This window comes from Serinus canaria, chromosome 14 (genome assembly GCF_022539315.1).
Source record: "Serinus canaria isolate serCan28SL12 chromosome 14, serCan2020, whole genome shotgun sequence".
NCBI classification, from domain to species: Eukaryota; Metazoa; Chordata; class Aves; order Passeriformes; family Fringillidae; genus Serinus; species Serinus canaria.
Window position 1 is genome coordinate 9,285,824 of NC_066328.1, and position 14,856 is coordinate 9,300,679.

Sequence of the window (14,856 nt, forward strand, 5' to 3'; positions counted from 1 at the left end):
CACTTGCTCAGAAACTCAAACATTACCACACTTATGATTCAAGGATTTATTAAGTCATACATGCAAAACATACTGCCAATTGCATTAGCAAAAGATCAATGTAAAAACTTCACAATTTTGCAACTTTTATTTTTAAATTTTGCTTTAGTGGTTGAAAGGGTGTAGGTCAACATCATATTCCTGCCACTTTGGAAGGTACAGAACATGAGCACTAGTTACAGAACCTCACAGACCCAAGTTACCGTTACGCGATCGCTGCTGCACATGGAGTGACAGAAAGAACACTTGGCTGCATTAGTCATGTTACAGTGGGGGGACCTTGCAAATAGTGATGGTTGAAAGGTTTGTCAGTTACAGAGGTTTAAAATATAAAAATTACTAAAATGTGTAAAGCTGCTTCACATGATTTTTACACCTAGTTAATAGACTAAAAGCTCCTCAGAAAGCATAACTTACTGGGTCAGAAATAACAGGAAAATGAGGATATGCTTGAACATTCTACTCTAAAAAAAAAGAAAAAAAAAGCAAACTTCTATCAATCAGAAGGTTTTAAAATACAAGTTATATTGCTCAATAAGAAGAGATTCTACAAGAAAAGCATTTACTACATAAAAGTGGGAATGACTGATTGAGAATTGTACCTACCATGAATGCCCTACTTGAAATTCAAAGGAATTTACCCATGAACACCAACCTCTCTCCACTACTGCACCTCTGGGAAAATGGTTGCTGAGCTACTCTGGCAGTGTAGTGTAAGTCAGCTGTACAGTGTCAAAATACTGTCTGGCACTATCTCCTGATCCAACCCAATATTCCATTTATTCATCACAATACAACGCTTTCAAAAGGACTAGATACACTTCAGTAAGAATAGTTAATTTTCCAATCACAGCAGCAAGAACTAGATTGCAACCAAGCCCTTACCAATGATAAAGCATTTACACTGTGACTCAGGCGTGTCAGTCATCGCCAGAGATGGGTGCTGGAGGCACCACGAGGCAACGGCTGTGCTGGGAAAACAGTTCAGAATAAAACATTAGAGCACAATGTTCTGCTAATTCCCCGGTACTGTTACTTACTGTGAAAAACTAGAAAGAGATTTTGCATTTCCTACGAGAAATTAGAGTCATTTTCAAGAAGAATCTTTAAAAAACATTTTAGTGCTTAGTGTTTGTAGCACAACAATGCGACTTAGTTCAGCAGATAGTTTGGCAACATTAAATTGAGCAAGAAGAGGATTTTAAAAATAAGGCTTTACATAGGTGTGTCTTTTCAGGAGTTTGCTCTTAGAAGGATGCAAGGTAAGGGTCATACTTTAAACAAATGAAACCATGAAATTGTCAATTGGTTGAAGAACTGATGGAAGAGAACTAATTTATAACAGAAAAAATTGGCATGTGAATGCTCCATTGTTTGAGCAAAGCACAGGGTCGATGGGCTGGGGGAGGGTGAGTTTACAGCAGCAGACATTTTCTCTTCCTCTTCTTTACAGGAGGGGGGCACAGCACTGCTCGGATGGCTTCATCAAACACTGTCTTGAGGCCTCGCTGCGTAAGTGCTGAGCATTCGAGATATTTCACTGCGCCTGGGGGAAGCAGAGACACAGTTACAGAGCAGCTTTGCACAGCTCCAGCAGCACAACAAAAGCCAGGCATTCCATTTAATTAAGGTACAAGGTCTTCCACAAAGACAGCCTAGATCCAGCCAACAGTAACCCCGTCACTGCCATACCGATCTCTTTTGCCATGGCAAGGCCCTGTGGGTAGGTGATGGGAGTCAGCTTCTTCTCCTTCAGCTTTTCTATGGTGTCCTTGTCATCCCGCAGGTCCAGTTTGGTGCCCACGAGGATGATGGGTGTGTTGGGACAGTGGTGCCGCACCTCAGGATACCACTGAAAAAGACAAATAAAAAATAGGGCCTCCTGTGTGGGGGCTGAGTTCCCTGGAGGCCCTGGAACATCACAGCTGAAAGCTCCCAGTCTTTCACTTTGGGTCAGCTGGAGCAGAGGGAGCACCCAGATCCCATCAGGGCAGGATTAGAAAAGGGCACATCACTGTCAATGAAGCCAATAGCTATTCCCATATACTTTTAAAATGTAGCCCATTAAGGGCTGTATTTTCCTCACACACACCTGACCTGCCTTTGCCCATGGAGACACCTCCTTGTGCAGCTGAGCTGTCTGAGGACATGAAATATTCCCAGTTACAGAGCACGTGCAGAAGGATGGCTGATGCAAGGAACAAGCACCCAATTTTTACATGCATTTGTTTTAAAACACTTTTTTTTTCAAACTGTACTAAAAGGAAAGCTCGTGTTTGTGATCTCAGCACCTTGCTGGCTGAATACTTAAATTACTGTTATCAACACATCAAGGAACAATTCGTACTTAAGTGTGTCATGTGCCCTGAACTTCCATGACTCACAAGTTAGGCAAATGGATTTCTGCTTTTCCAAACTGCATTTCATGGGGCCTGTGGGAAAAACAATTAAAAAAAAGTACCTAATATTTTCCAAGCTCTGCTGTAAGTGAAAAGTATGATGAACATTCAGAAATAAAACGGTACCAGCTCGTCCTTACCTTAGCACGGACATTTTCAAAGGAAGCTGGGCTCACGAGGGAAAAGCAGATTAAGAAGACATCCTACAAAACAAGGTGACAGAGTCAGCCCAACAGAGAAGCCACTGTAGAGTGTCATGAACAGGCCAATATCATCAGTATCTCCTTGACACTGCCAGCTCTACCACACTTGCAAAAGGCAAGGTCAGCAATACAGTTGCACACAATAATCAGAGGCAGCTTTCCCAGTGGGAAATCCATTCCCAGGCAGCTACAAGCAGCCAGAGAGAAAGGGGGGAAAATAACAAATAGATCACAGTCAAATTTATAATCAGCTATTGCAGTAGCCAGCAACCAGGACACCAATAATGCCTTTCAAGGGTTTTTCCCCCTAAATGTCATTTCTTCTTCATTGACCTCATCAGCATAGGATGTTATAAAGTGTTCCCTGTTAATACACAACTCAAAAGTAGTCTTAAATTGCGAAGGCAAATTTCAACGGTATGAAATTAAAAAAAAAAATTTACACAAGAATTTCTACAATTACTACTTCCAAATCAAAAGCAGCTTGTTGAACTTCTTATAGAACTTCACTCCTACTGAATACCAGTAAAAAAGATTTAGAACTTCTCTATAACCAAATTAGGATTGAAAAGGGAATAAAAATCTCAAAGTTCCTCCCTTTCCTTTCTAAATAATGAGAAAGCAGGGGGGAAAAAGGGTATTTTCAGGGATCTTGCACATCTTGCTTTTCAACTGAAGGCAAAAGATTCTAAATAAGAGCAGGTAAAACCATTTCAGAGCATGTGTTGATAGTAACCACAGGATACAATTCAGGTTTCACAGATGACACTCTCCAGGTCTGCAGGCATTCAGAATAACCCCAACACTCATTTCCTCCTCCTCTGTTGATGTAAGCTTGCTGTATGACCCAAACTCAGTAGGTGTCTCCCAAACAAGCCCAACTCTCCCCAACCTACCTCTGCATCCGTACTTATTGCGGTACCAAAGGTGCTACAGAATCAGGCATTGCAGAGTGTTAGTTGATTGTGCTGCATTTCAAGGCATTTTGTTAGGTCAGCAGCTGACATCTCACTGCTAAGCACTTGCAACCCAGTTGTTCATGCATCACCCAAACAAGTTTCCGCAGCAGCGTCCCAGAAGAAGAAAGAAACAACATCAAATAATGTGATACTATGGCCACTACTTCTGTTTTCCAATTCTGCTGGTTCGTGGGGACTCAAGGGCTTCACTTGAGGCGATTCTCTCCTCCACTAGTTCCAGAGATCCAAAGATTTGGTGTAACCACAAGGAATTACTGGAAGATCTCAGGTGTCTTGCACACTAGTAGGAAAAGCTATTTGTTTTCAAGAAAATATTTAATCTTAGCAACTCACATAAATTTGGTAACAGAGTTCTTAGATCTAGCAATTTGATAGTTCCAAGAAAAGTATTTGTTCAAAAAATAGGGGCCAATTTATCACTATCATAGGCAAGACAAGATGACAGAACTTGGAACTGAAGTTTATTTAAAGTTTTACATACGGCAATAGGTTGATCTGTCAGACTGGAAGATATATTCTTACCATTGGTTCCTCCAACCTAATAACAGCAGGAGATAAAGTTACTCCTCAAATGGATTTAAGGGAAAATGTTTTTAGTCAGCAATTTCTGCTCACAGATATTCTCAAGGAGGATTTTCTTCTTAAGAGAGACGCTGCCCTGTAATTCAGCACAACCAGCTGCACCCAGAGCAGACACCAGCCTTCCCCAGAAACCAGTTCTGCACTGTCAGGGGAAACCTGCAAGACCAAACCTCTCCCAAAAAGCACCCAACTAACAATTTCTCTTTGGTTTGGTCTCCTGAGGAAACAGATGTGAGCACCTCTTCTGTCCCAATGTCTTCCTTCCCCAAATATTTGGAAATAGTAGATTTCACATGCATTAAGGAGAAGATATTATATTCCTGTATATTTTAAGGAATAAAATAAAAATATGAATAAGGAGAAAAAGGTACAAATTAATGCCAAACCCTCACTGTGAAGTTACCAGGTGTTAACTGCTGGGTCACTGATCTCAGCACACACTGCCCAAGTAACCAACACCTGCTGCTTTCACCTTGCCCAAAACATCCTTCAGGTGCACAAAAAGGGAAAGGAGAGCCATGAGAACACGCAAGGGCTGAGTTTTAAATAGCACATTGAAGGAAAAGAGGCTGAACACAGATCCTAAAAAAAGTCAGGTTTCGTCAGCACCACTGTTCTCTTCCTCAGTGCTTTTTCTTAGTTTTGTGGGGGTGATGAATCTTTGATACTGCACAAGTCTGAAATCTGAAGACTTTTTCACAACAACTTGAAGACTTACAGCCCCATTTCATTTTCTGCTGCAAAAAACCCATCCAAATAACTGAAAGTACTCCAAATACAACTGTACTGAACAGTTATACATCCTTAAACAGACAACACTTTTTCCCCAGGATGCTTAGACAAGGAATTATTTTGCAGTCTACCAGAAACACACAGTTACTTTGGCAGGCTGAAGACATGTATGTGCATTCTGTCCCTTTGTCACAGACATTCTGTTCCTACTAAAGATCTTTCAACATACCTACTTCTACTTTTTGGAAAGTATTTTTATGATGTTAAGCAAAACTGAAGTTTTAAGTATCCTATGAATATCTAAGTATTAGAGAAAAACAGCTTTCCATTCTCCCTCCTTCTAAAATAGACAGATATTTCTGACATTTCAACTATAATTGCCCACAACTGGCAAATTCATATCAATTTTGTGGATCATAACTGATGGGGAAGCCTAATGACTGTAAGTTAGTGAGCAGTGAATTAAGGAAAGATTACTGAAAATAGCACCAGAGCTCCTTAAATAAGATTCACATTATTCAAGAGCAGTTATGCTATAGAGTGAAATAATTTTACATTTTACATTACTAACATTTATTTGACAGTCAACAGCAAGAGTAATCAGTGCCCAAAAAACCCTGCCAATTACCCTTTCTTTACTTATAGCACAGCTCCATCAGGTAAAAGCCACTGCTCTAAACAGATTACAAAACCACCTTTACAAAGATTAACTGTAGCTGAAGTCACACTGGAAAGAAGAAAGCAAAGCAGATCACTTCAGTGTTTTCCTTGAACAGGGAAAGATGCAGGATGGAGGCAGGACTTAACCAGTTTGCCACAGGGAAGACAGAAGCACATTTGTATCGATGTCACAGCACAACTACAGCAAGCAGTAAAATAACCACGGGCTCAAGTACATTGGAAAGCTGGGACACCACAGCCTCTGTCAATACCAATAATCTCTTCATTCAGTGCTGCCTCTTTCACATGTAGAACATCTTCACACAGACTAAACAATATCAAGTGCTTAGCAGTGACAGTGTCAGGTTGCAGCCAAAAATCGCCTAACACCAAAAACAAACCCTGCCTTTGGCAGGCATGCTAACCTTAAAATCAATGGACTAGCTGATGGGACTATTTACCGGGATTTTTTGAGCTAGTTTCAGGGTAGTTTTTTTTTATTTTAAATCAAGTGTTCTAGACAATTTTGGGGCTGCAACTACACAAAACCCAGCAAGTACCAGTGCACACAAATACACAGGGCATGCAAATTTTAACTTTTTAACAACTGCACACACCCCAGAGATTATAAATTACAGCTACAGCACAAGAAATGAAAGTGGTCACTGTTACTAATAAATACAACTCCAGGTGTGACAATGTTGGCCTTATGTTGAAAAAGAAAAATGCTTTATGTTAGACAAGGCTGTAGAGCCTGCTCTTGGTTTCACCCTGCAGCTCTTACTGTTTGCGGGTAGGAGAGTGGACGTAGTCTGTCATAGTCCTCTTGTCCAGCTGTGTCCCACAAACCCAGGTTGACTGGTTTTCCATCAACCATTACATTGGCAGAGTAGTTGTCAAAACTAAAAATAAAGAGAGAGTTAGCTGCATTACCTTGCAGTAAAATAAGGCACCCAAGGATTTTTCCCTCAGAGGGAAAAAACTGGGAAAACTGGGGAAGGGAACATTTTCATTGCATCCATCAGCTCCCCAGAGACAGTAAAGTTGTTCTTCAAACAACAAGCGTGACATTGGGTAATGGAATAAAAAATTATACACAACAGACTTGATCCAGTCTGAGCAGAAGTGATCTGTCATGGCTCTTCCAAAGGAATTGTTAATCCCAGTGAGTACAGGAAAGCAGGTGATGTACTCCGCAAGCACTTTCCAGTCTTAGTGGGACATTCAGCAAGTTAATCTGTCTCATGGAGGGAAATTTAGAACAGAAGATACAGAAGCAACAACCAAGAAATCCTTAATGACAACAGTAGGTAAGAAAAAAGCTAATTAATCCTGCTAATCAAAACCCCCTCCAATGAAATACCAAAGCTCATAACCAGGGGCCAGTGGAGGCATCATTTTTATCTCATCACTGGGTGCAAAGGTTTTAAATTCACTGGGAACACAAGACATTGTAATGCAAAAACTCGAATTTAAGACCAAAAAAGAGGAAACAGCAGTAACTAAGGCAACAAGGCCTTGGACAGGTAACAAAAGTGATCTATAAACCTCATTAGAACGTATTTTATTGTCTGAATAAACTCATCAATACTTCAGAGAGCAGCATAGCCAGATGAAAATACAGAGACATCTGAAAAGGGCAAAGAAGCTGTACATGCATAAAACACATCCAGCAGGGCCTGGAAAAGAGAACTGCACTAATACTGATACTGACAAATCCTTATGTGAAAGAAAAAGGGAAGCACCAGAATAAATGAGACTCCACAGTCTCGCCTGAGGAGCCAAAAAGCCATGGCTGGCTTGGCACAGGATTGGCAGTAGCACAAAAAGTTGAAGGAACAAACAAACAAAAAACCACCAGCCATGTAAGACAACTATTTCTGACTATGATATAATGTTTTATAAGCTGTTCAGCCTTGGGACTGCTTATTATGAATGACATTAGAGACAGAAACACACTACACTATTTTGGAAGAGAACAACATCTCTGGTAAAATGTTAGCAAATGTTGGTCCCTAATCAGCCAGGCCCGGAGGGCACAGAGAGCCAAAACTGAGGGACCATCAGCACACACTGGTGTGACTGTGCTACAGTAAAAGCTCAAAGTGTTCCTCACACACACCTGAGGGGTGCTTGCAGCCAACTCAAACAATTCAGTTAAGGAATCTGGAATGGCAGCAGGCACTGGGAAGCTGACAGGAATGAGTTCTCTGGATTTTATAAGTACTTACACCGTGGGTATATACTCTCCAGGAAATGCATTGGTTGTGTAACTGATGAGTAGGCATGTTTTACCTACAGCACTGCAAAGAAAGAAAGAAAGTTCACATGTAAAACACATTCATCTTGAATAACAAGAAATAATATTCCTGTAGGGGGAAGAAAACTAATTACATCCAGACACCTAAGGTCAACTGAACATCTCCAATCACTACTGTGCAGGAAAACAGCTGACAGACTGCAGCTTTAAAATTACTGGCAATGAAAAGACACCTAGTATAAACATCCATTTTGTGAAGTGATAAATCACCAAATTTCTTTAATTTTTAGTCACAAAAACCCCCCAAAACCCCACATGTGTTAATGAGACCACTAATATCTCCTAGTCATCTGACTGAATACTCAGAAAGGTGGCCTTCTTCCAGCTCTCTGAAATTAAAAAGAAACTGAGAAGTATTTCCAAATACCCTTACACAATTCCAAAACTCATATCTTTTCCAGAAAATTGTATACTTGCATATAAGTGAAGTTAAAGAAAGCTTGAAAAGGATAATTTCTCAACACATCATTACTTTGGAGTATTTAAGGAATGAATACAAATGATAACTCTCATATTATTAACTGCTATTACAAAGTGACTCCCCACATACGTTCACCCACTACTCAAACATTTCATTAACTGATTTAAAGATAAATTACATTCCAGGATTGGAAAACCTGGAACAGCAAATCTCTCCCTACTGATCTAATTCACAAGAGCCTCAAATGGGGGCAGGACAAGGCTCTGTTCCAGGATTCCTTCAAAACTCTGGCAGCCAGCTCATAACCTCTCTACCCTCCCCCCCACATCTTATCTGGAGTCAAACATTTGATTAATGACAGCATTCAATTTTTGTTACAGTTTCAATTAAGTGTTGGAAAACTTGAAACTGGGCCTTATTTCTCTTTTTAAAATAGTATCTGCAAAGAGTGTGTGACACTGCAGACTGGTTCCCTCGAAGGCTTCCCACTTGCAGTGCATAATCCTTAGACCCTGTGAGAGATTCCAGGGATGCTGCCAGACAGCCTCCCAGCCCAATCCCCCTTCCTGCTCCTGGGCAGGGAAAACTGCATTGTCTTGCAGATGTTTTATCACCACAGCGATTTGCTCAAAGCCAGTCAGCAGTAGCTTTGAAACCTTGCTGCACCTACGGTAATCGTGTCATTAGTATGAGGTTTGACTCATGAGCCTCCTGAACTAAATCCTTCACCAGTGAATTTGAGCTTTGTCATATCCGTAAGTCACGGCTCAACCTCTAAAGTCTCTCCATTCAACTTTAAGCAGTTCCTCACAGCATTAGCCCAAGAAGATATTTGACAGCAGCTTCTGACATCACCTGAAATTCCTGAGCTACTGAAGAGACACTTCAGCGTACCAAATTATTTGGGATTTTCTTCCACATATCCATTTTTAATTGTAATTTGCCTTATGTTTCTTAGCTAATACCTTTCCATAACAAACACCCTATCTGCTGCAACTCTGATCATTCCAGGCAGTTTCCCACCCTGGTTTTCTCACCTGCTTCTACGACACCAGCCCCTCACAAAGACTGAGGGTTTTCTCCTTTCAGCACACACTCTCTTTACCAAGCTATAATGGCATCTTGAAAGGAGGCATTTAATTCTGTCCTCATTAAGTACAATCTCTGAACATTCCTTCGTTGTAAAAGGTCTGAGATATACTTGTGCTCAAAAGTAGATGGATTTACCCTTAAAAAAAAAGTTGTGTGGGAAACAATCCAGGAGCAGTTCACCACCACGCAGATACCTGTTTAACAGCTGTCAAAGAGGAGATCCCATCTTAGCTCCTGAACTAACTCCTACAAGCCAGAACAGGGAGTTAAGGAAAGTTATTCCTCCCCCATAAGGACAACTTGCTATTTTGGCTGCCTGATGATGAGTTAGATCAGTTGGGATGTGCTGCTGAGCTGCTCTCACAACACCACACAGCCGGCTGTGCTGGGCCAGCTCACAAAGGACAGGTGGGAAAACCTTCAGGATCCCGAGCAACAGCCAAATGCTCTGGGAAATCTCTTGAGGCACAGAGACAACACATTCTCACGCCTCTGGAACCTGTCTGGGCTGACACTTCAGCTTCCAGTAAGGTCATTACAGGTAATTTGAGCTTCCAAATTAATGTTGAACTCAACATTTTCAGCAGCAGGTCGAGAATTATTCTGTGCATCCAGGCTCCTTTGCCTGCCTTGCACTGAAACTCCCAAGTCTGCTCTGGCTAATCAGAACAGCACAGGAAGGTGGTGAGAGATTTCATTCCAAGTTCAGAAGTGCCTGCAGTGTGTTTCTGCAGCACCAATCAGCCAGAGCCATTTAAACAAGAAAAAACACGTTCAACAGCCCCATTTCAGACGTACTCCATCCAGGTTTCCTGCCTTCCTTGCCTTCTGGCCCACTGCCACATGAATCAGATCATTATGGTCACCAGTCTTAAAAATAAACACTAATGCCTACCTTTATAAAGTACATCCTCTAAGTACTTTATCAACTTTTTTAGACTACTAATTTCTGTAATAAAGCACTCCCCTAAAGAGAATTCCAACTGTTTGGCAAAGTTTAAATCCTTATACATAAAGGCTGAGACTAAGAATCTAAAATAACACCAAGATTAGTCATAAGATTTCTAGCAACTACTTAATCACAGCTCTGTCCACCCACTATTACATAAATGAACCTAGCAACATTTGACTGTCATTAAAAACATGGCCTGCAGAAATCCAGCTTTAAATGCTCAACAAAACTACCTTAACAAAAGACAGCACTGAGTCCCTTTTTGACTCTGAGTAGCACCCAGGAATCAATGTATTACCACATATGTATAACCACATACAACCACATATGTATTAATTCCTAAGAACAAAACAAATCTTCTCTTTATTTATGCTAACAAGTTTTATAAAATTTCCCCACGGTAGCAGAGCTCCTTGGAGACATGTTTTACCTGCAAACAGGTGGTAACCTTCATAAAAGGCTTTGCTTGTGCCATTTCTTTGTTTCTCTGATGCACATGACCTACCCCTCTGACAGACATGATGCCCAGGTCTTTGCTCAGACACTAAAGAGCAGCTGAGATTTCTCTAGTACCACCCTGGGATCAAGAGTTCAGTACTGCTGCTACGGGAGCTTTAGCTACATCCAGCTCTCAGATAAGCTCTATTACTCAATGTGCCACACCCTCTCCCAAATAGGCTCTTCAAAACTTAGAAAACAACTGCTTTTTAAAGAACTTTTTCAGTAACACAAGTTACCAAATCTCAAGTCAGTGCACTTTCTCCAGATGGCACGGGAGGGATCTGAGGTGTTCAGTGTCTCACACAAACACTGCATTACACTCAGTAAGAAGCCAATTACCTTATACATCCCTCCCCTTCTCCCCAGCCATCAAAGCAAATACACACACAAAAAAGCACAGCTTTAGCAGACAAAGGCCTCAGATCAAGCAGAATTCCAAACAAGAACTCCTAAATTATTGCTCTTACAGCATTACTACAATTAAAAAATGCCTACAACAAAAGAGCATGAAGGGCAACAACTTCTGTGTCATCTAGTAATTGACAATTTCTCCCAAACACAGAACTTCTCCTAACATTACACAACATAACCGAAGGTTTTGTACCACTGAACAGCTGCCTTCTTGGAGTGAAAACAAAAGCTGCTAAAAATAACTTCCACCAATGCTTTTTCTCCAGTGTCAATCAACAGCAACTCCTGCAGTTACTCCAGTGGCTGCTCTTCATCTGTCCTGCACATTCCTCCTACTCTCTATCATGACAGCTCAAAGCAACAGTTGTCATTTATTTTCCCCCAAACAATCCCCACAGCAAAATAAAAAAAAACAAGGGGGAAATATGATAGCCCAAACTAGCACACATGCCACACTTTCCCAGGCAAGTTAGTTGTCCAAACATACATGAGCAAAAACTCTAAGAACAAAAAGCGACTTACATATGAGAAACAGCCTACTCATTAACAAATTAGAAAAATAACCACAGGTACTTCTAAAGCTTTGTTTATTTTTGTTCCTAGCAGATCTTTGTGGAAGGCAGGTAAAACAATACCCAAGTTTTATATTACATAAGCAAATCTTTAACCTGCATTGTTTTACAGGAACACTAAAACTTTGGCCTTATCTAAGCCAAACAAGACGTTTCCTAGAATACCTGCAATGCTGGAGCTCTTGAAGCAGCAACAGCACAAAGAAAGACAAATAGTTAAATGTATTTTAAAAACAGTGAACAGAGAATGATACAAAGCTACCAAAAATGAGCAACAGTACCTAAAAAGAATCTTAAGAAAGATTTGTTTCTAAGTAAAAAGGAAGGAAAATAAATTAAACTACTGTATTTTGTTCACACATATGTACAAAAGTCAGGTAGAACTACACCACCTACATTTCCAAGACAGAGAACAACAGAAATGCTAGGAAGAAGGATTACAAAGCAAATGACCCAAAGAACTGTTCTGCTGAATGAATTATTGAACATTATACAGCTGGTTTGTGCTGAGTTCTCACTTCTAGACGAGGAAGTAGACTGAATCTTATCCCCACCCAAACATGATGCATCACATTTATTTACAACATTGTAAATACAGAGTTCAGATGAATTTTTTAAAAACCAAGCATATATACATATATATACATACATATATATATATATATATATATATATATATATAGAGAGAGAGAGAGAGAGAGAGAGAGAGAGAGAGAGAGAGAGAGAGTGTAGAAAAGCAATTTTGTTGGGTTTAAATTCAACATAAGCAAAAGAGCAGCCCACAGTTATCCTATCTGGCATCAAAGAATTATACTATGACAATGATTTACTGAGATACCATTTTTATGTTCATATAGCTTCAAATCACACGTAGTGATTCAAAACAAATTTGGCACACTGTAAGGTTTATCTTTCAGCCATACTTTGCTGCCTTTTTAGGGATTCTATATCTTTAAAAAAAAATCAGCAACCTCCCCAAACACACACAAATAACTTATAAAATAAGGCACTATGTGAAATTACAGACCACTGTACTGAGTCCATTTAGCTACACTTCACTCCTCTGTAATCTACAGAAGTTTGCTGTGATACCAGTTATGCTCAGTCTACACTAGGATTTTTGTTTCTCCTAAAAAAAAAAAAAAAAAAAAAACAACCTCAAAGTGCATAAGACAAGTCTTGTTTTCCTGCTGGACTGGGATGCTCCCCTGAGCTCTGACATGCAGGAAGAGAGAGAATCCCCCTGAGCTGAGCAAAATGGTATTGTGGAGAATATTCAAAAATACCAAACACAAACTCTTTTCTCAATTCCAGCGCTCCACACAGTGAAATCCAATTGCTAAACTTATGAGTTAACTCAATTCTAAAAAGCATCCCCAACTTGTTTCACATATAAGTAACACCATGTTAGGATCCTGTAGGTGTAACTGCTCTTTACAGACAAGTATATCATTAAATATCATTAACTATTTGTATTTCAAGGGCCTATCATTCTCCTTTAGACAGGAGCCTTACAAGACCAGATGTCTGCAGGCAAAAAAACAGTTTCTGCCCAAAAGCATTTATGATCTGCATAGAGTTGAGCCCATTTCACTCAGTTTTACTGCAAAAGTCAGATGTCAAAAAACAAGATCTTAAACGGCAGTAAGTTTGTTGCTTTCACAAAAAATTATTTCAAATCAATATTAATTTCCTCATATAATTAAAACAACAGTAATTATTTTAATACACTTGGACTACTTCGGTGATGAAAGAACACCAGCAAGCAGTGGCAGTGCAGGGACGCGGCCCGGCCTGCCCGGACAGCCCAGCACACCCTGTTCATTCACGGCGGCCGCTTCTGCCCGCACCAAGGCGAAACACTCGGCCACCAGCACGGCCCCGGTCCCGGGGCGATGCGGGGCTCGGCTCGGAGACGCGCCCGGGCTGCCGACCCCTGCATACCCCGCTCCCCAGCCCCGCCGTGTCCGCGCTTCCCTCCCCGCCCGGCAGCAGAAGCAGCAGGAAGCCGCGGCCGCCACCCACCCGCCCCCGGCCGCCCGCCCGCCAGGGCCCGGCTCCGGCTCCGGCCCCAGCCAGCCCCGCTCCCTCAGGACGGCCGGGCTGGGCCGCGCCCGCGCCCCGTGCCGGGATCGCCCACACCCCGCGGCGGGGCCCGGGCGCCGCTCCCGCCCCGCGGCCCGACACCCCCAGGGCCGACGGAGCGGCTCAGGGCCGAGCCCGGCCGAGGGTCCCTCGGACTTACCCGTCGCCCACCACCACACACTTGATGGCCTGCATCGGGGCTGCTGCTGAGCGGAGCAAGGAGCGGCGGCCGCCTCCGCCCTGAGCCTGGAGCAGGGACGAGGCAGCGGCACCACCCAAGGCGGGGAGGGAGAGGGCGGACTGCGGGCGCAGGAAGCGGCGCCGCGCTCACATCCGGCCGGGCCGGGCCGCGCCGGGGCCGCCTCGCGGGCGGTACCTCGGCTGGGGCGGGAGCGGGCGGAGGGCCGGAGCCCCACTCCGGTACTGGGTCAGTAGCACAGCCCCGGCCCTTGATCCGTGCATGGTGTATTCAGGCGGAGCCCTTCTGAGCGCTGGCACTGGTGGCAGAAGCTCGCAACCCGGTCAGGGACAGCAGGCTGGGCATCGTCCCACAGCAGCCCCGTCGTGTGTAACAAGTCGCTGTCGAACATAGAGCTGCCTTTGACACCACCATATATCCCGTCTATCCTGCCTGGCACCCATCATGCAGCAACGTCATTCTCGGCATCTCTTGAGGCTCGTTAATATGTTTACCCCACAGACGTACTGAGCACGTGTAACACAGGTCACCCCAACGTTCCCCCTCTGCTGCTGTGGGCAGGTGCCCACTTTCCCCAGCCAGGCACCTGCCTTGGGACCATCTCTCTCACTGCCCCACCACTGCACAGCCAGATTCTTTCCCTTTATCCATGTATCTTGATACCATCCTCCCTCCTCTCGTTGTCCTGTGTGTGACATTGTTAATTGT

The 14,856-nt window shown here is 42.6% G+C and overlaps 1 protein-coding gene across 1 annotated transcript; it reads right to left on the reverse strand.

The window, feature by feature from the left end:
* Positions 1-31: 31 nt before the first annotated feature.
* On the reverse strand, positions 32-14,279 carry RAC1 (Rac family small GTPase 1). The gene is made up of 6 exons (XM_050979925.1): positions 14,110-14,279; positions 7,827-7,898; positions 6,380-6,497; positions 2,579-2,641; positions 1,732-1,891; positions 32-1,585 (listed from the first exon to the last, which is right to left on the reverse strand). Exons 1-6 carry the CDS (start codon positions 14,142-14,144, stop codon positions 1,455-1,457), a joined length of 579 nt encoding a protein of 192 aa, XP_050835882.1. The 5' UTR covers positions 14,145-14,279; the 3' UTR covers positions 32-1,454.
* Positions 14,280-14,856: the final 577 nt, after the last annotated feature.